The sequence below is a fragment of the Colias croceus genome, chromosome 19 (assembly GCF_905220415.1).
Source record: "Colias croceus chromosome 19, ilColCroc2.1".
Lineage (NCBI taxonomy): Eukaryota > Metazoa > Arthropoda > Insecta > Lepidoptera > Pieridae > Colias > Colias croceus.
Genome location: NC_059555.1, coordinates 7,552,213 through 7,573,536, shown reverse-complemented (window position 1 = coordinate 7,573,536; position 21,324 = coordinate 7,552,213). Strand labels below are relative to the sequence as shown.

The window sequence follows — 21,324 nt, the reverse complement described above, 5'->3', positions numbered from 1 at the left end:
TTTTGATGCTGCACAGACCCTATGTGTTAATGTTGAAATCAGTATTGAATATAATTTTCTGTGTTCTTTGCACTCCAAGCCCATTCTGTTTTTCAAGTGTGGCAAGACATTGAAATAAATGTATTTTCTTTCTTTATTTCAACACATGTTGCAATGAAAATTAGTCATTAAGGTTTTAAGTTAATTATGCATTGTACCCATATTATTGTTACATTTGTCTGTGTTGCAAATTAAATAATATTAGAAAATAGTCTTAACGAAAATTAACTTATCCATATAATTGGGTGAAATGCTGTAAATTGAAATGTGCGTAACAAATTACAATAAAAATATTTGTTTTTAGTATAAAATCCTTAATATAAAATAATTGAATAGAGCACTACCTCTCTGAGGTGAGCAATAGTAATAGTCACAAAATATACAAGAATAATTCGTAAGAATTTGTACTAGGTTATTGAAACATACAGTTGCACATTACCTTATGATTCTCATTGGGAGCATCGCCCTTTGCTCCCTTGTCTTCTTCATGCGGCGAATCAGATCGTTTTTTCAGTACTCTGCAAACAAATTAGTCATATTTTTAAAAAAGCTCAATAAAAGAACACGTTATAGATAACTTAACACAAATAGTATACTCACAGCGCGATAACATCGTTGCCGGCGAACGCGTTCTCGAGCCCCTGCTTGACGAGCGGCGAGTTGCGCAGGCGCATCAGCTCATCGCGCGTGTACGTCAGCGGACGGCGCGCCGGGCCCACCGCCAGCACGGCCGGGTCGCCGCCGCCACCCGACGTGCCGCTCTCATCGTGATCTGCAAGACACGCTGGTATAACGTACACAGTACAAAGACATTTGTGGTGGAAATTTCAGGACAGCATACACGATACTGGTATATGGATATGGTACACGGTACTGATAGAAAGATGTGGCAGACGTTACAGCGTATCGTACACGGTACAGACACTTCTTATGTTGTTCACATTAGATAGATAGATATGGTGGACGTTCCAGGGTAACGTACACGACATTATACACTATGTTGTGGACATAACAGCGTAATGTATACGGTATTGTTAGATGGATGGATGTTTATTGTCCTGTTTCTATAGTTTTTATAATCCTCGAGTTTCACGAGAAAGAAGGCTGGATAATGTTTAACATTTAATATTGTACAGTTGAGTAATTTGCAATTCTATCGAAAAATTGAACATTAGCAAATCACATAAAGAATGATAAGTATTGTAATCACACAGGAAATATAATTATCCAACGGTATTTATAATTTTGGGGCTACGTACATACGTGTCATGTATTGTGTATAGTACTTTTATACGTCACCCTAAATTATAATACACTCGACAGTATAATGTTCAGTGCCATACCGAAAGTTAGTAATTATTTTGCTTCGGTTTCAAAGCTAATGAGCTAACCAACTGTGCCAAAAAGGACAAAAAATGGCTTCCCATATAAAAGGAAAGTACCTAGTTAATTCATTATAACTAATCTACGTTATATAACTCAGGCCCCGGAACCACAGACACAATAGAAAATCTAGTGTCTTGGACCGATCGGGCCGCTTGGGGCTCAATGGGTTTTGATTGGTCAAGGGGGGACGCCCTTGCACATGTCGCTACCAGGGTGAACCTTCAGTTCACCCCCGCGTCCGCGTTAAAATGTAGAAGCCCTTTTGGCTAACATTGAGAGACACGGAGACACCACAAAAAAAAAATCAATGGGTTAAAAAGTACCTAAATGTTGTAAAAAATGTTAAAATTTATTCAAATTTAAGCTTCGTGGAGGTCGGCATGTGCGATAGATTCTTATAACTTAATTTAAACTTATTACGTTAAGTATGTACACGACGGTAGCTATTAATAGACTTCTAATAGTTACTATAAACGTTAAGGAGAAACTTTTGTTCAACATTTTTAAACATAAAATGCAGTAAAACAAACCTCGTTTACAAGATATTGCTGATGCCATTTGGCAATAGCAATAAATAAATCACAGACTAAACATTAAATATGTTATTCTGAATTCTTTACAACATCGAAGTTGTAAGTCATCCATTGCAAATTTATGCGCAATCATTGGCGAAAGTATGCTAATTTCAACAATATATCACTGAAAAATGTACACAAGATACCGTGCCAATTATTTCAGATCCAAAACATTGTAAAATTCAAGAATAGTTATAGCTTTCTAATTTCAAGGTCAACCGGTAAATCTCGAAAAACCGTTAGGAAACTGTTAACTTACTCCACGACACACGTTTAACCCTCTTGGTGGGCGGCCCGGCGTGGATCCTCGGAGGCAGTTGCGTAGGGACTTTTCTCAGCGCGCTTTGGTAACGAAGGAGAAACGAATGCACGGCGCATTTCATGGGCGGCATATCTTCATCGATCCTAATCGTACCGGACATATTTGCCATCTTTTTTGCCCGTCGCCGAGCAGACCTACCAGCCCTACGGCGTCTCCTCCTCCCCGTTTTCACCACATCGACTACCACCTCCTTGCTAACCATTACGAAAACGCAGCAAAAACGGTGACGCGGCCTAACAAAATGGCGACTCGAAAAAACTTAAAACTAACACGAACCTAATCTAGTTAAATAAAATTAAAAACCGATATAAATACAATTTAAATTTAAAAAATAAAATAAAATATAATAATAAATAATATAAAAAAATTAAATCTAGGACTAAACTAAAAAGTCTTAGAGACACAGCGACGCGCGGTTTTCTACGAGAGGCTTAAAGATTCCTAAGCTACGTATTGTCGTAAAAATCGCGTTAAGATGTTAAAAGATTTAAGAGAAGCACGGAGGAAAACTAGGGTATCCCGCCAGGATAATCGAGAACACGCGCTGCCAACGAATATGTCTCAAAGACTGTTCATGAATTCTGATCATGGCTACCAGTTCGAAGTTTTAGACCTACCCTCGCGATTTTTAATAATTTTTCTCGCATCTGTAGCATTTTTTATGAACTACCTGATTAAATTTTATTAAAATACGTTTATAACTAGCTACTTTGAATTGACAACTGTAATTATGATACAATTACGTTAGTAATAATGGTTGAAATAAATTCATAAATTTTATATTATTTTGGACAATTAACACAAAATTTCGTTTAATAAAGTTTGCATAATTCTATAGACTGAATATTCAAGTTCATAGACTATTTTTAAATATTTCCCTTTAAACATATAGTTTTAAAACAATTAACACTCATTTTTCTTATCAGTCCATCATAATACCTTCAGATTTTCTAGACATGCTTATAAACAAATTATTTGCCCTTTTCTTTACTTCTTAATAGTACATTCACTATTCAGCCCTTGCTGCTAGAACAATAATTATTGTAATCCATAATAATTAAAATGAATTTAAAAAGTTAAAAATAACAAAGCAATTTGCTTGAATCATCAAGCAGAGCTAAGCATTTTCGACCACATTATATATTGTGATGACACACCAATACAATTAAGGTTAAATAAAATGCAATTTACAATTTACAATTACAAATCTGTTATCAATAAAAAAACAAATCTAGACTGCTGTGCAAGTATTTATCATGCACAATTGTGACACATTTCACGAGGGGAGATTACCCTTGACCTTCAGAGCCCTACTGCACCCTTCAATCATAGCGAGGGGATAAAACCCTCACCTTTACTTTTGATTCTATTATATAGAACTTGTATGTATGGATCTAGGTTCATGCATTATTTATCTTCCTTTGAACTACTGCCTGTTTATTCTATGTATGTATTATTAAAATGCTGTTTCACCTTGCGTTTCGTATATAAGTAAAAATGTTTTTATGAAAAACACTAAAATTTTATGAACATACAAAAAAATCATAATATGAACTTTAAAATTGCAGTTGTTTATTAATTATTTATACATTCAGATCAATATTTTATATACCTATAGACATGGTTGCAAAAAAAAAGTATGAAAAATTAAAGTTTGTTGCATTTCTAGCAATACGTAAATATATTCTAATTTTATTTCTATTATGTAAAAATACAGTAATAAATCCTATCTCAGTACCTGATAAAACTATGTTATCTTGATAAAACTGCATGTAAAATATAAAATTTAGAATAGCAATACTGTGCTTCATTGTGTTACGTATACAGTTTACTATGAGAATTATCTTTATATCTCGATTCTGCTTTTCACTTGAATTATTTACCTTTGATATAGGAATTCAGTTCACCTTCTCGTAAATAATGATTCAATAGATTTTTATCCTGTGAAAGTAACTCAGAAAACCATATTAATAAAAAGGTTAAATATGTTACCATACATATATTTCTTGGCATTTTTTAAATATATTGTTGTATGTTTTAAAAATGCCAAGAAATATATATGAAAAAATATGTTTTAGGTAATCAGAAGCCTTTTATTATTTACTAGCTGCTCCGCGCGGTTTTACCCCCGTGGCCCCACTCCTGTTGGTCGTAGCGTGATGATATATAGCCTATAACCTTCCTCCATAAATGGGCTATCTAACACTGAAAGAATTTTTCAAATCGGACCAGTAGTTCCCGATATTAGCGTGTTCAAACAAACAAACAAACTCTTCAAGTTTATAATAATATAGATAAACACTCCTATTTTACCTAATATATTTAAGTATTGAATACACCTAAATTATATCAAAGTATTAAACAACACATCACCAAGAATTTACTGACCATAGTTTTCAAATGTTTTCCACCAAATTTTACATAGTACTTGCTCGCTCCGCAATACTGATCAACAAAAACTAATTTGTCTGCGGATAAAACCTTCTGGCATAGCAAATTTATAAATATTTCTCCTGAACTTTATTACAACTTGAAAATAATTATAATAGACCAAACATATTTAAATGTTATTTACAATTCCCATTCCCAAAACACATTGTATTAAACTTTTTTTATAATACAGGGTGGCCCGTTTTCAGTGGTCCAAAAATTTTTTTCAGCTTGAGAGCATCATGAGTAATCATTTAAAACAAACTTTAGTTAAGCGAAAACTTATGGTTTAGAAATTATGATTTTTTTTTAAATAATCCAAAGTTTCAATGTTTTTGACACAAAACTACTCTGTTATGAAAACTACTGGACCGAATTGAATGAAATTTGGTATAGGTATAGCGCAATAACCTACCTATCGCGCTATAGGCTCATCTTGTGTAAATAATACACTGCATTTTTTTATTTTAACTTTTTCTGTAGTTTTTTGAATTTCTCGGCAAAATGTCGATTTTTCGAAAAAATCCTGTGAAAAAAAAATGTACCACCAAGGTTTTGCTGGTACTGCTAAAAACTTCCTTAACATAAGGTTATTCTTTACACAAAAAATCATAGTTGTCCTTCGATTGTAACATCTTCAAAAACAATATCATGTGCATTAACACATGAAAATCGAAAAATTACGAAATTTACCATAATTCAATTTTAATCATTTTGGAACGGCCAATTTTTGGTTAAGGAACCATTTATTGCCATAAAAGTCGTTACAAATCAGTATTCACATGGCTTTATAAGTTAAAATGAATGAAATAAAATTTTAACCTGCTAGCCAAGATAACTTTATTTTATTCTAATGTCAATTTATAGTGGTTTTTTTTTGTTATTTAGTTTTTAGGTCTAAATCTTAATAAAAGGTTTGGAGAATCAATAAAACAACATAAATATTAATTAACATATTGTTTTTTTTTTACAAAAGGTTTTCGAAATGCCGTCCGCCTTTCGCTAAACATAATCTGCATCTGCGTAAGAAATTTCTTCGCAGCTTATTAAATGGCTGCCGGCTTTTTTTAATGGCTGTTATAGCCATTCGAATTTATGCCTATAAATAACCATAAATTCATTATACATACCTAGGTACATTTGTATACCAGTTTATAGTATTATACCATTTAATACCATAGGTTCATACCTATCCGGAGAGGAGGATCGGTCGCGGTGGCACCATCCACTGGCCAGCCTGTTCACCCTTAGATCATTACTTAATGATCTAAGTGTTCACCCGACTTGAACCCCGTTGATTTTTTCATTTGGGGATACATTAAGGAGATTGTGTACGCACGGGAGAGCACATCGGAGCAAGAATTGGAGGAAAATTCAAGTGGCTATAACAGCCATTGAAGAAAGCCGGCAGCCATTTAATAGGCTGCGAATAAATTTTCTTACGCAGATGCAGATTATGTTTAGCGAAAGGCGGACGGCATTTCGAAAACCTTTTGTTAAAAATAAACAATATGTTAATTAATATTTATGTTGTTTTATTGATTCTCCAAACCTTTTATTAAGATTTAAACCTAAAAACTAAATAACAAAAAAAAAACTCTATAAATTGACATTAGAATAAAGTAATCTTGGCTAGCAGGTTAAAATTTTATTTCATTCATTTTAACTTTTATAGCCATGTGAATACTGATTTGTAACGACTTTTATGGCAATAAATGGTTCTTTAACCAAAAATTGGCCGTTCCAAATGATTAAAATTGAATTATGGTAAATTTCGTAATTTTTCGATTTTCATGTGTTGAATGCACATGATATTGTTTTTGAAGATGTTACAATCGAAGGACAACTATGATTTTTTGTGTAAAGAATAACCTTATGTTAAGGAAGTTTTTAGCAGTACCAGCAAAACCTTGGTAGTACATTTTTTTTTCACAGGATTTTTTCGAAAAATCGACATTTTGCCGAGAAATTCAAAAAACTACAGAAAAAGTTAAAATAAAAAAATGCAGTGTAATTATTTACACAAGATGAGCCTATAGCGCGATAGGTAGGTTATTGCGCTATACCTATACCAAATTTCATTCAATTTGGTCCAGTAGTTTTCATAACAGAGTAGTTTTGTGTCAAAAACATTGAAACTTCGGATTATTTAAAAAAAAATCATAATTTCTAAACCATAAGTTTTCGCTTAACTAAAGTTTGTTTTAAATGATTACTCATGATGCTCTCAAGCTGAAAAAAATTTTTGGACCACTGTAAACGGGCCACCCTGTATGTTTATAAACAATAAAGTACAAAACAAATAAGTAGCAAATACTCTTTACTTTTAATATGGACAGTGAACTACATACTTCATGTCTCTTTGATTGTACCTTTATGATTGTATCTTTCTATCGAAACATTGTTGATATTGATGATCTAAAGTATGATTAATTGATGTGTTATATTCATAAAAGTTTCTCCTCATCGCGTACATAACAAATCAAAACATTTAGAATTCCTCAACACAGTATAATAGAAAATCCTATAAAGACAGATGGGTAACATTTTAAAAATGCTGCAGTATGCAGATATCAAGCTTGTAAAGTGTAAACATTTCCCAAAAATTTGGTAATAGAGTAAGAATGACTAGTATGATGTCCTTATTTTAAAAAAATAATATCAAGGTGCTGATTGGAACCAGACACCTATTCTTTCTGCTTAGACAATATTTTGATTGATTAAATCTGGAAAAATCCAAACTGTCATTGAAAAAATAAATTAAACAAGGTTATGTGACCTGGATATCAGCAAAAGGTAACTGCAGTGGTTAGAAACTTATTGGAATCTATAGGAATCTTCTAGGGCATCTAAATTTGAAAGTTGGTATGCATCATTAGTAGGTCATTTAATATTTTTATCCATAATATGAAGGTAGGTGATAAAACTGCAAGGAATATGAAATAGTGATGGATTTACCTGATTGGTTAACTTCATCTATTTGGCTTTCGTCCGTTGGTTTCTCCTTCAATGTAGACAATAGACTCACAGCTGACATAGCTTGCAAACTCGCACTAAATACCTCAGTCTTCGCTCAATATATTAACTCTACTAAAATTCTAAAATATTTATACAATATTTACAAAAGTGTACAGCAAATTATTCTATCACCTATGTATTGTTTATATCACAGACTTTTCGTTTTTCACTATACAATACGGATAAAACGTCCACGAACGAAAATACTATGTACAGAACTTTAAGTATAATAAACTTATTTACACATTTAAAACTAACGATTATCATCTAAATATAACAAATACGCTCTAGCGGTCACAAGATATTCATAACTAAAAGAATTTATCAGTTTTCAATGCAAAAATATATAAAACGTCCGCCATATGCCTTTTGAGACCTGTATTACCTGACCAAATTATATAAATATTGAATGTAAATATTTCGGTCGAATTAAATAACCACCTTAATTTGTTTGCATTATATCCAGTTGCCACTGTTTATTTTTTTGTACACATTAACGGTGTTCTTTGTGGCATGCTTGCTATTTTTGTGTACAGTTTAATTTATTATTTTTATTATTGGTACAAATTATTAAAATGGTTTTAATTTTTATTAGTGCTCCTAAATAAAATGCTGGTCAATTTTATAATCAGCAGCCTATAATATATGTTTTATCAAAATTTCCACCATTCGAAAGCTACATTATCCACGACTAACATAGGCTAGGTTTTATCCCGGAAATCCCACGGGAAAGGGAACTATGCGGGTTTTTATTTGAAAACGCGGGCGAAGCCGCAGGCGGAAAGCTAGTATAATATATAATAATTGAAATGGACATAATATGGCAATTAGAATTTCTAATAAATGCCTTATTAATTACGTAGTATTCTACTTACTCTGTGTTTATCACATACTATATTACTTGCTCTGTGGTGGTTATCAGCCATTGACAGCAGCCATTTCTAATTTCTATTTTCTATGTCAAATTTAGGGATGTGACCTCGATTCAGAAAAATCGATTAATCAATAATCGATTTTTTTTGTTTAGAAATAAATCGATTTGTGAAAAATCGATTTTTGAAAAAAAAATAATCGATTTTTGTTTTCACCTCGACTTTTTATGTGAAAAAACCTATTCGATGTAAGGTAAAAGCCCCAATACCGGACCATGTACCGGACATGACCAGAACACTCCATGCATTTATATATATACCTATATATTTGTGAATATAGATATACAAATACATGGAGTACAGATGGCGCTGATTTTTTTATACCTTACCTTACCAATTATTTCATAATACTGAAGTTAGCTGTCAGGTGTAAATTTTAAAATTTATCACAAATTAATTACAGTAAAAAAATGCTTCTAAAAATTTTCATTTGTAATTTTTATTAATTTTCACATGTGAAATTTTTGAATTAATTTTTTGAAGTGAAACTTCTTTATCGGGGTTGGAAAAAAATGTAGTGTAACATTTTTTCGTTACGCATGACATTTTTTCCGTTACGCGCGATCTTTTTCTTATCCCTACCACGCGTGATTCGATGTATTTCTGTAAAGTTGCATATAGTAAATTATTTTTTGAAAAATAAGGTCATAAAGAAGTTTCACTTCTTACGTGTGTACACTAGTTCACGCACACATTTTTTTTATAATAATTTAATTGCCATCAAATATCATGAATATTTTTAGTCTGTCAACTTTAGTCTCATAATTTGTCATCCATCGCACAGATAGCACTATTTACAAAAATCGATTTAAATTGTGTAATTCTTATAATCGATTTATTAAAAATCGATTTTTACCATTAATAAAATCGATTATAAAAAATCGAAAATGGAAAAAAAATAATCGATTAAAGTAATAATCGATTATTTATTCACTTCCCTAGTCAAATTTATACGCCAAACAGCGAATCGTGAATGTGAAGTGTCATTTTGTTTGTGAAATGTGTAGTTAAAAAAGTTTTGTAAAATGTCTTTAAAATGGACTGGAAGTGAAACTGGTATTCTTCGGAAAAGTGAATTCAAAGAGAAGAAAGAAGAATTATTCGTGTTTGGCTACTCGTGCAAATTGTTCAGGGACGATGAGAAAGCCCTGCACATTGATCAAGGAAAACACCTCATACCATGGATGGGGGATGAAACTTTGAAAATCGACAGGTTCGATACGTTTTTTTCTATAAGACTGCTAATTGTGCGCTAAAAAGTTATAAACTGTTATTACTTATCAGAAAATTAAATTTTTGGAAGTTCCTAAGTATTTCGCAGAAAAGATTTAAAGTGGCAGCGTCTTGAAGATGAGGGTAGCTGTCTTCGTCGCTGGCATCGCATTAGTAATGGTGACCTCCCTTTGTGGTATGTATAACCTGCGTGGGTTGATTGCGTATGTATTCTACACAAAGTTACAAATAAGTGGTGTGTAATAACTATGTTAGAATTATAAATTATCTTTAAATGGATTTAAAACATTTGAATTTTGTGGTTTGTTGATCACTCAAGAATACCATGCGCTATAAAATAAATGTTGAACAAAATATGCCCTTGATGTGTATAAAAACTTGTTTCTTATAAATTAAACATGAATCTATAAGACCTTAAATAATGTATGTTGATGTTAAAATATCAATTGTATTTCTCATACACAACGCTTATGCTTAAAAGTTAAAAAAGCAGTCCAGGGTTTTAATATGTTATGTATAACAACTTTTGATAAAGGTGTGTTCGGCAACAATTAGATATCCATGGTATTAAAACAAGTTATATTAACAGGTATGACGCAAGAGGAGCCCTACATGACCTTACGCCCCTGGAGGCCCCTCCGGGGGGCTTTGACTGGCGTGTGGAACTCACCAAGGCAGAAAGGGATGTGGAACAGCTGTGTGACAATGAGCGATACCGTGCGCTGCATACTAATGAAGATGAAGAGGAGATGTACAAGGGTAATATTTGTATTCTTCATTATATTTTACATATAACGAAAATCTAGCTTTCATGGAGTTCTCTTTTGTTATCACGAGATTCAGGTGAAATATACACTTTTATTAAATAATATTATTCCTGTTTAGTTCTGATGCAATACAATATGTTCAGAATTAGTCATCAATATTTTATGTTATATTTTCATCCCAAGTTAATTCATAATAAATATTCACTTTATTCCCTCAGCCCCCGGAATCACAGACACTCACATTAACACAGACACACAGAAAATCTATTGTGTCGCGGTCTCATTTGGCCTCTCGGTGGTCAATGGGTTATTAGAGAAAATATACATTATTTCAAGTGAAACTTGCTTTGGGATATTTAAACCATTTATTTTTCAGTTAATGTTTCATGTCTGGTTTATTTATTTAAAAAAATAACATTATTTCTATTTTCAGAGGAGGAGTTGAAACGTCTCCACGCAGCTGGCTACGGCCAGGTTGGTTTCAACTACGACACACAGCAAGAAACACCCAAAGAGACGCCTGTCGTTGAAGTTGAGGAGCCCTTCGTACCATCGGAAGGATTGAAAGCTCTGTTGCCTGTTGATATAGTTTTTGTGAGTAAATAAGTGTTAACTTTGAAAATTTTATTCATATAATTTTAATATAATAAGTCCTCTTTGCAAGAGAGATTTTTTACAAGGTAAATGAGCTATAAGTAACACTATATTCGATTTTTAGATATAAACTATAATCTATCTGTATAACAATTTTTTAATGTGATTGGAAGATTGAGAGAGGTTTATGTCATATTATTAAATACATCAGAATATTAATCACTAGCTGTGGTCCGCGGTTTACTTGCTACTGTTGGTCTTATCGAGATGAATGGGCTATCTAACACCGAAATATTTTTTAAAATCGGACCAGTAGTTCCCGAGATTGGCATGTTCAAACAAACAAACAAACTCTTCAGCTTTATAATATTAGTATAGATTTAAACATTACTGTTATTAGATTAATGCTCATATTATCAAGGATTAATATAAATTTTTATTTCTAGCCTGAAACAGAAAAGCAAAATGCCATAATTGAGAAAACAGCAAACTTTATAGCATCACAAGGAGTTCAAATGGAGATTCTGATCAAAGCGAAGCAGGGTGACAACCCTCAGTTCAAGTTTCTCAACAAAGATTCCACATTAAATACATACTATACAGCTCTGATAGGGCTGGTAAAGGCAGGAAAATGGCCGGAGAAAAAACAGGAGGTTGTAGAAGGTAAAAAATATGTTTTTTAGTACTTTTCTTTATTATGTTCAATGCTGTTTTTTAATTTTAAAAATGAATTGCCAAATGTGTTGCTAACCGTTCCTACAAACTAAAAAAAATAGAACGAAAAATAGAAATTAAACATTTTAATTGTGAATGTTGAGAACATTTAGTTATTTTTTTTTTATAATATTCCTCGAAATACAAGGATGTTTCTTATTGAGTGAGAACATAAACATGTACCACGAGGGAAGCCCAAGGATAGAAAAATTATATTTAAAGTTTTAAAAAACATCCATAATTCATATACTTCTAAAAATACTTATAATTTACATTGCCATTTAGGTCAAAATTAATGTTATACAATATTCTACTTCATTTTCATTCATCATAATTAAATTTGCATACTTATAATGAATAATTGTTTTCTTTTACAGAGAAACCTGTGGAAAATACTGATGAATACCTACATCCAAGTCTAGCATCAACTATTATTGAATCTGTAAGTAATTAGTATATAAATTTAGTTATGGCTTTCCATTTGCATCCTATACACAATTTATAAAGGATTTATTTATCAATTTTTATATCACAAATTCAAATAATGTACAAAAAAAAAAATAAGCTATTCAGAATATAATGTATACTTTGTATTGTTACTTATTGATGAAACTGCATTTTATAGTTAAGACTAGCTTCCGCCCGCGACTCCGTCCGCGCGGAAATATTAAGATTTATTTTTTTCTACGTATTTTTCCGGGATAAAAAGTATCCTATTTTATGCCCAGGATAATAAGGTATAATTATACCAAGTTTCATCGAAATCGAACCGTTAGTTTTCACGTGATGCCTGAACATACAGACAGACAGACAGACAGACAGACAGACAAAAATTTTTTTAATCACATATTTGGGTTTGGTATCGATCCAGTAACACCCCCTGCTATTTATTTTTTCAATATTTTAAATGTACAGAATTGACCCTTCTACAGATTTATTATATGTATAGATTTTGAAATGAAGCATAGAATTCAATTCACTAGATGAACTTTTACTTATTTTTAAATTAAATTGTATTATAAAAACTGCATAGTTAGTTTTGTAATATCTAAAATTTACATGTAAAATTATTTTAAGTAAATAGAAGTAGAAGTAGTGAATTGTATTGCATGCTTTATTTTTAAATGGAAAAAATAGAAATTCAGAAGTTTATATCATATTATGATAACTATAAAGTTAAAAAAAGTTTAGATTTCGTAATTATTACACAACATTAAATAATTACAAATTGTTGCAGGCGCCCTCCATACCCAGTATACACTACAAGCCCTCAGCCGACTGCGATTACACAATGCTAATATCCAAGATGCGGGGCGAAGCGACAATAGACGAGACATACGCGCCCGAACTAGCGCCCGGGGAAGTGGCCCCGCCGGGCACGGAGCCTTTGCCCCCACGGAGCAATGCGGAGATCAGTAGGGCTCCGGTTATGTACAATCAGACGGATAAAGGTGAGTTTGATTATTTTATGTGCTAACTAGCTGTGCCGCGCGGTTTCACCCGCGTGGCTCCGCTCCTGTTGGTCTTAGCGTGATATTATATAGCCTATATTACTCGTGAATAATGTAGCTTTCGAATGGTGAAAGAATTTTTAAAATCGGTCCAGTAGTATATGAGCATATATCATTACAAACAAGCAAAGTTTTCCTCTTTATAATATTAGTGTTGATGTGTTTGGTACAAGTTTAAACTTAAAGCTTTTAATTATCTTGAGATTTAAAATTTAATATGTAATAATGTTAGTGATATAGTTAGGATTAGTTTTATACAGATTCAAATATTTAACTGAAATGTGTATTAATAAATGAAATGTTCTAATTTCTTTAAACAATATAATTCATGATTTATACACATAATAATTCTGCAAAATAATTTTAAGGAACTAACTAAATATCACAATGCTACTTTCAACTCTTTGTTTAATAATGTATTTTAAACAAACTGTGCTTTCGTCTACTTTCATCTACTCTTCGTTACTTGCAAATACATATATATACAAAAACATAATTCTTTCTTCTCTCTTTGCACACCAAAACCAACCATAAAGCGCAATACATAAAAACTAATTTCCCATACAACATTACAGCAGTGACACAAGCGTACCAGCAATATGCGGCATACTACCAACAGTACTTGGCACAAACACAGGTGCAAGCACCAGTAGTGCCTGTAGTACAGCCAACAATACCTCCGACTAAATCCACAGGCCTTAGTCTGATGAAGAACTATAATTCGGATAGTGATAGTGAAGAATCAGGTACTTATCTGGTATTTTTTTTTGTTGTGTGCAAATATGGTCTAAAATCAAAGTTTTTGAGTTGAATCATAATGTTAAAGATAATTTTTTGACAATTTTTGATGAAAATTTTCATACCTTATTAATTGGCAACATTCGAAAGAATGTACATCTTAATTCATTCATTTATATAGTGTAATGTTGCCTTTAAAAATCGCCTCTATGTGATAATGTTGCCAATTTCTACAATTCCACTGTTTGGGGATTGTTAATTATTTATATTGACTGTTATTGCATCTAAAATAATTTCTGAATCCGAAATTAAATTTATTCCCAGATTACGAAGACAGCTCATCATCAGACGGCAAAGACAAGCCAATCATAATAACTCCGCCGGAAGACGTCAAAGTCGTGATCGACAAGATGGCGGCATATGTAGCACGGAATGGCGACGAGTTCGCTGAAATTGTGCGCGCCAAAAACGATCCGCGATTCACTTTTTTGGATCCAGATAATATATACCATCCGTTTTATAAGAAGCTAATGCAAGAAAAGAGGGGTGTAAACGTTAATGGGAAGGAGAAAGTGAAGAAGAAAAAAGGTTGGTTGTTGATCTTTTCTTTGTTAAATATTTTATTTATTACACTTAATAAATTTTAAAATTCTATATATAATTTTTAGACCAGATGCAGATGATGTATTTATTTGATTTAATAACAACAGTGTCTTTTTTATTATTACTCAACTAGTCTACACTTCTACACTAATATTATAAAGAGGAAAACTTTTTTTGTTTGATTGTAATGAATAGGGCTCATAAACTACTCGACCGCTTTTAAAAATTCTTTCACCATTCGAAAGCTACGTTATCCACGAGTAATATAGGCTATACATATATTATCACGCTAAGACCAACAGGAGCGCAGCCACGCGGGTGAAACCGCGCGGCACAACTAGTACTAGATAAATTTATTAGTTATATAGAACATGGATTAGAAAGGAGTTAATTACTCGATTGCACATTTTAATTTTAATCACTTTTCAATAACTTTTGCGTTTTGATGTATTATTAACAAATAATTATTTCTTCATCAGCGCCAGTATCATTTTCAATAAAGAAACATAAAGAACCAGATCCAATACTTCCCAAACCGGCTCTACCTTACGAATCGAGTTCCGAAGATGACGACAAAAAAGACGCCCAAAACCAAAACGATACAGAAACAAAAGAATCCAATACACCACCTACAAATATACCCCCAGTTACTTTAATGAATAATATTGCTCCGGTTATATACAAAATAGAGAGTTCTCAAAATAACTTGCCCCAAGTTAAAGTGATTGAACAAAATGTGGTGAAAGTAGCGGAACCTATAATATACAAGCCTCAACCTCTACCACTGCCAGTGAAAGAAGTCCCCAAAATTGATGTTATACCAGAAGCACCAACACCACCTATAATAACACCAAAAGAACAGCAAGAAACCAAAGAGAAAACCCCGGAACCGGAATTGAACCAAAAAGAAATAAAACTAGATGAAGAATATCGAGAGAAACGGCGGGAAAAGAAAAAGCACAGGTCGAAATCGGAAAGCAGAGAGTCTAGGAAAACAGAAGAACGGATAAAGAAAAAAGATAGAGATAGAAATTTGGAAAGAGAAGCAAGACGTGATTATGAAAGGGAGCGTCGGGAGAAATATGAGTCGAAGAGAGAAAGGGATAGAGATATAGATGTGGAAGCTAAGAGGGAAAGAGATGGTGACAGAGATTGGCAAATGAGAGACAAAGATAGCGAAAAGCACAAGCGAGACAGGGATGGTGAAAAGGAGTGTAAAAGGGATAGTGAAAGACATAGGAAGAGAAGGAAAAAGAGTAAAGAGAAGATTGAAGATGAGATCATTAATTTAGAAGATAACTCGGATGAAATGATCGATTTGACGGGAGATCAATCCGATAGTAAAGGTGAGTCACATTGTATTTTATTAGATGCATAGTAATTTGTATGAATTAATTTTGTTTATTTTTTATCATAGATATTTAAAAAAAAATTCTTGTGGAAGGATTTATTCCATAAGAAAATAACAAAACACAAGTACTTTTCTCTGTTTAAGAGCTCATGTTAACTCGTACCATAGTTATATTATTATGTTGACAAAATAATTGAAAACTAATATTACGTATTTTGGATACAGGATGTTGAATATTATATAATCGATTTGCATGAGAATATCACTACATAGTATAAAACATAGTCGCTTTCTCTGTCCCTATGTCCCTTTGTATGCTTAAATCTTTAAAACTACGCAACGGATTTTGATGCGGTTTTTTTAATAAATAGAGTGATTCAAGAGGAAGGTTTTAGTATATACATTATTTATTATATTTTAGACAAAGCGGGCGAAGCCGCGGGTGGTAAGCTAGTTATATTATAAATGCGAAAGTTTGTGAAGACGGATGTCTATGTACTATGTATGTTTCTCTTTCACTGATCCGGAACTGGAACTATGCGGGTTTTTGAAGTTATACTTCTTTTGGCGCGATGGAGAAAAATGATGAGAGTGAATTTTTACGATGCGCGCGCACACCGACACATAAATTTAACAGCATGAAGTTAGTTCTAGGTTGTATGAAAATTGATAACTATGTTCAAGTTATGTATTCTAGTATTTTTTTCCATACGCCAAAGAAGTATAACTTCTAAAGCGTGTACATAAGTACACACACTCTTTTTTTTTTCTTTAATAATGCGGCGAAGCCGCGGGCGGAAAGCTAGTTTATAATATTTTGCGTTTATAACAATGTTTCCCAGGAGATGCGGACTCGGAAACGGACCGAAGCAAGCAACAAGAGAGACGGAGACGAGCGGCCGAGTTCCTCAAGAAGGTTGGAGTGGATCCCGCAGCTGCAGCACTGCCGCATACTTCGCTGGCTAGTGCTATGGTATGCCGTTTTAGTTTTATTTATTAACCGACTTCAAAAAAGGAGGAGGTTATCAATTCGGCTGGTATGATTTTTTTATTTTTTATTGTATGTACACCGATTACTCCGAGGTTTCTGAACCGATTTACGTGATTCTTTTTTTGTTCGATGCGGGATGGTGTCGAATTGGTCCCATAAAAATTTTATTCGGATAGTAAAATTAAGATTGTGGTCTGAAAATAAATCTCAAGAAGTTCAAAGTGTTTTTCATTTGGCCCCGATCCTACATATACATATATGCTCTGTAGCGAAAATATTTCGCTAGCGCGATTCAGTCTCTACATTTATCAATAGTATGTAATGTTTTGGTTTTAGGTTGATACGTTAGAGTCACTTAGAAAGAAAAAAGCAGACGAAGAAGAGAAAAGACGCAGACGAGAAAAGCGAAGGAGACGGGACAGATATGGTGAGAATTGTCAATACTACCTTATTTATGTCTACACTAATATTATAAAGAGGAAAACTTTGTTTGTTTGATTGTAATGAATAGGCTCATAAACTACTGGACCGATTTTAAAAATTCTTTCACCATTCGAAAGCTACATTATCCACGAGTAATATAGGATATATTTTATCCCGGAAATTCCACGGAAACGGGAACTATGCGAGTTTTTCTTTGAAACCGCGGGCGGAGCCGCTGGCGGAAAGAGATTCCTGTGTCAAACATCCACATAATTACGATCAGCTGTAATAAACTTAAATTATTTTTTTAAATTAACATTAAACATGAAACTATAGATCATACATGTGAGGAATAGCTGATATAGTAACAATACGTGGTTATAGGTAAAGTACATCCTACTAATATTATAAATGTGAAAGTTTGTGAGGATGTGTGTGTGTGTGTGTTTGTTACTCTTTCACGCAAATACTACTGGACCGATTACAATCAAATTTAGCACACATATAGAGGGTACACATGGATTACAACATAGGATAGGTTTTATCCCGGAAATCCCACGGGAACGGGAACTATGCGGGTTTTTCTTTGAAAACGCGGGCGAAGCCGCGGGCGGTAAGCTAGTATTGTCTTTGCTATTATTTAACACATTACATTTATTATTGTTCACATTATTTTTGTTTTGTTTATTCTGTAGATTGACATTTATAGCTTCAATAAAGATTGTATTATCTCACAGATTACGACGATGATACGGACCGACATAGGAGGCGAAGGAAAAGGAACAAGTGAGTAAACCATACATAATATGTATGTTTTGTTCTAGGCATTATTATTAGAATATAAACATATACACACAGTACACTTATTACAGAGTTAGAGTAGGGTATTGTAAGTTATGTTTATAATTTCATTAAATCATACACATTATCAAAAAAGGCTTAAATGAAAGCCTCTGCTCCAAGTGACATTATTATTCTTTACTAGCTGTGCCTCGCGGTTTTACCAATGGTCTTAGCGTGATGATACATGTATAGCCTACCTCGATAAATGGACTATCCAACAGTTAAAAGTAATTTTTTCAAATCGGACCCGGTTCCTGAGATTAGCGCATTCAAGCAAACATACAGACACTTTTATTAGATGTTCATTTATTTACTGGAAGTGCTCGCGAATTCTTTTGCGTGGTTGACGATAAATCCCGTATTCGGTATGAATCAGATTTATTCAGAGTCATTTAAATCACTTCCACATCCAATCTAGAGATTAAGCAGGACAAACAGACAATTAAAATTGTGTTTTCTGATGTGAAAATAACTTAATAAAACACAATCATTTTGAAATCGCATGGATACTTTTTGTATAGTAATAGGTACTTACTTACATAATATAATATATTGTTTTAATAAACTCGTTTATTTGCAGATCATCGGATGACGAAGAATCGGATTATGATGGGTATGTGTATATCTTCTTAATATATATAAATCTCGTGTCACAATGTTTGTCCTCAATGGACTCCTAAACCACTTAACCGATTATAATAAAATTCGCACACCATGTGCAGTTTGATCCAACTTGAGAGATAGGATAGTTTAAATCTCAAATCGTTTTAGAGAAAGCGGGCGAAGCCGCGGGCGGTAAGCTAGTAAATATTTATATTGAAGCTTATCTTACTCTTGCTTATCATTGCATGTAATTCAAAATATTATGAAATACATATTTTAAAATTCTACACAGTCTGTTTATGTATATTATAGGCATGTTTTTTTTATTATTAAAAAAGTTTGCGATGTATTTTAAGCACTCTGAAGGCTCAAAATCAACTCCATAATTGTATACCAAAATATGTAGCAACTAGATTTACAAAGTATATCGCGTTCGTTTATTTAAAATCTTATAATTTTTTGTATAGCAAAAAATTTACTTATAAACAGAAATTACGTTGTCATAAAATAACCAATTTAACTTCCAGAACAAAGAAAAGGCGGCGCAAGAAAGAAAAGAAACACGCAAAGAGCAAGAAAAAGCGAAGGCACGAAACAGAGTCAGAGGAAGATCAACCGTTACCGATTAATATTGATCTCACAAACACATTAAAAGAGTTGAGAAACGCATCACCCACAAAAGAATTGCTCATCGAGAAAGTGAGTCCAATAAGAGAAGTGAGAGAAGAAGAAAGAGATGGGAGAAAAGAGAAGAAGAGAGAGTACAGTGAGGGGGAGTGGTCTAGCGACAGTGAGGAGGATTCCGTGACGTCACTTAGTCAATAATTATATATGGCGCTTTTGTATAATTTTAATGTTTTATTTGTGTATAAACTTGGTTTTTGGTTGTTTTTTACTTTCATAAATGTTTTTAAAAAACTTTTCGGTTATATTTTATATGCAAAATAATCGTTTTATGATCTGTAAGGGTTTTTAGTAAATAAAACCAGCATTTCGAAATAAACCATGGATTTATTAAGATCACTTATTCACATTATTTAGACACTCTAGCGCAACTTGATTGTTAACAAGCCGGTCAGCTAAGGAAGTATAACAAAAATAATAGCAATCTATATAATATGGACCATAGTGCCTAGATTATAACAAAAATTTACCATAAACTGTTTGGTTTATTCACAGACTATATAATTTGTTCTATTGTATAGTCTGTGAATATAAATTGTGATCATTCTGTTTGTTACAAAAACAAATAAATGGACAATAATTATTGAACTATAACTTCATGGATATAAACACTTCATGCATTCGAATTTTATCACTCTTCAAGTAATAAAATATAACAGAACAACGAAATAATTAAAAACTAGATAGCTAGGTTATTCCTAGGTTATTCCACACTAACAACAGATATAAGTCGAAAGGAGATTTTCGATGTGCAATTTTTAGTTTTTCCTTGTTCCAATATATATATTTATAATTATAAAATAAACATACGTACATGACAACGTTTAAAAGTAATATTTAGTATACCTGAATGGATTTTACAATAATTTTGTTATGATTCATTGGTAAAACACCATATTACATCAATAAAACACATACCTATTTGCTCCAATGTTTTGTACTTTTGATAACAATTAAAGTCATGGCTTATTTTTTAAACGTTAAATAGTATGTTTCTTTAATCTATCTGTAACAGCATAAATAAGTTCTTATGAATAATAGTAATAAAAAATTATCTCAAATTACGTGTTAAAGTAAATACTATAAATTTTGTTATAAATTTATAAGAGTTTTCAATATATTGTACTTTACATAAACTTTCACCACTAAAGTTAATAATGAACTATGGAAAGAATGTAATGAATAACTATGGAATAAACACAAAAAATAGAAATTAAGAATTACAGATAGGTAACAAATGTTATATTAGTTTCGACCAAGAAATATGTATGTATTTGTAGTAGATTGTATGAAGCGCCTTAATCATGTTTCGTAATATAGATAGTAATAAAGATTATTTTAATTTATTGTTTGTTGTTTTATTTAAACACTAGCTGTTCCCCGCTGTTTCACCTGCATTGCTCCGCTCTTGTTGGTCTTAGCGCGAACACTGATCATATATAGCCTTCCTCGATAAATGGGCTATCTAACACCGAAATAATTTTTCAAATCGGACCAGTAGTTCCCGAGATTAGCGCGTTCAAACAAACAACCAAACAAACAAATAAACTCTTCAGCTATATTATAC

The 21,324-nt window shown here is 32.5% G+C and overlaps 2 protein-coding genes across 4 annotated transcripts in view; one reads left to right on the top strand and one right to left on the bottom strand.

The window, feature by feature from the left end:
* LOC123700576 (eukaryotic translation initiation factor 4E transporter-like) overlaps nt 1-8,143 on the bottom strand; it is a 31,196-nt gene extending 23,053 nt beyond the window's left edge. The window contains exons 1-3 of one of the 2 annotated variants that reach the window (XM_045647834.1): nt 7,711-8,143; nt 640-811; nt 479-557 (exon numbers count right to left, since the gene is read on the bottom strand). In XM_045647834.1, coding sequence (XP_045503790.1) covers nt 479-557; nt 640-811; nt 7,711-7,789 — 330 coding nt within the window. In that variant the 5' untranslated portion in view covers nt 7,790-8,143. Of the gene's footprint in view, nt 1-478; nt 558-639; nt 812-2,259; nt 2,903-7,710 lie in introns of those variants that run through there. The other variant, XM_045647833.1, reaches the window with a different exon arrangement.
* Nucleotides 8,144-9,649: 1,506 nt separating this feature from the next.
* LOC123700575 (splicing factor, suppressor of white-apricot homolog) lies at nt 9,650-20,450 on the top strand. Of its 2 annotated transcripts, none has more exons than XM_045647831.1 (14): nt 9,650-9,915; nt 10,525-10,694; nt 11,136-11,296; nt 11,743-11,959; nt 12,388-12,452; nt 13,248-13,461; nt 14,097-14,267; nt 14,584-14,847; nt 15,342-16,208; nt 17,056-17,186; nt 17,541-17,631; nt 18,365-18,413; nt 19,051-19,083; nt 19,601-20,450. In XM_045647831.1, exons 1-14 carry the CDS (start codon nt 9,728-9,730, stop codon nt 19,896-19,898), a joined length of 2,919 nt encoding a protein of 972 aa, XP_045503787.1. In that variant the 5' UTR covers nt 9,650-9,727; the 3' UTR covers nt 19,899-20,450. The 2 variants fall into 2 exon arrangements, with proteins under 2 accessions (XP_045503787.1, XP_045503788.1); XM_045647832.1 differs by having other exon boundaries at nt 9,797-10,110.
* Nucleotides 20,451-21,324: the final 874 nt, after the last annotated feature.

Bases quoted from the DNA above. Each gene is read 5' to 3' on its own strand.
- LOC123700575 (XM_045647831.1), top strand. From the start codon at position 9,728: ATGTCTTTAAAATGGACTGGAAGTGAAACTGGTATTCTTCGGAAAAGT. The intron at 9,916-10,524 runs GTTCGATACGTT...TTATATTAACAG, and splicing joins GAAACTTTGAAAATCGACAG to GTATGACGCAAGAGGAGCCC. The intron at 13,462-14,096 runs GTGAGTTTGATT...ACAACATTACAG, and splicing joins GTACAATCAGACGGATAAAG to CAGTGACACAAGCGTACCAG.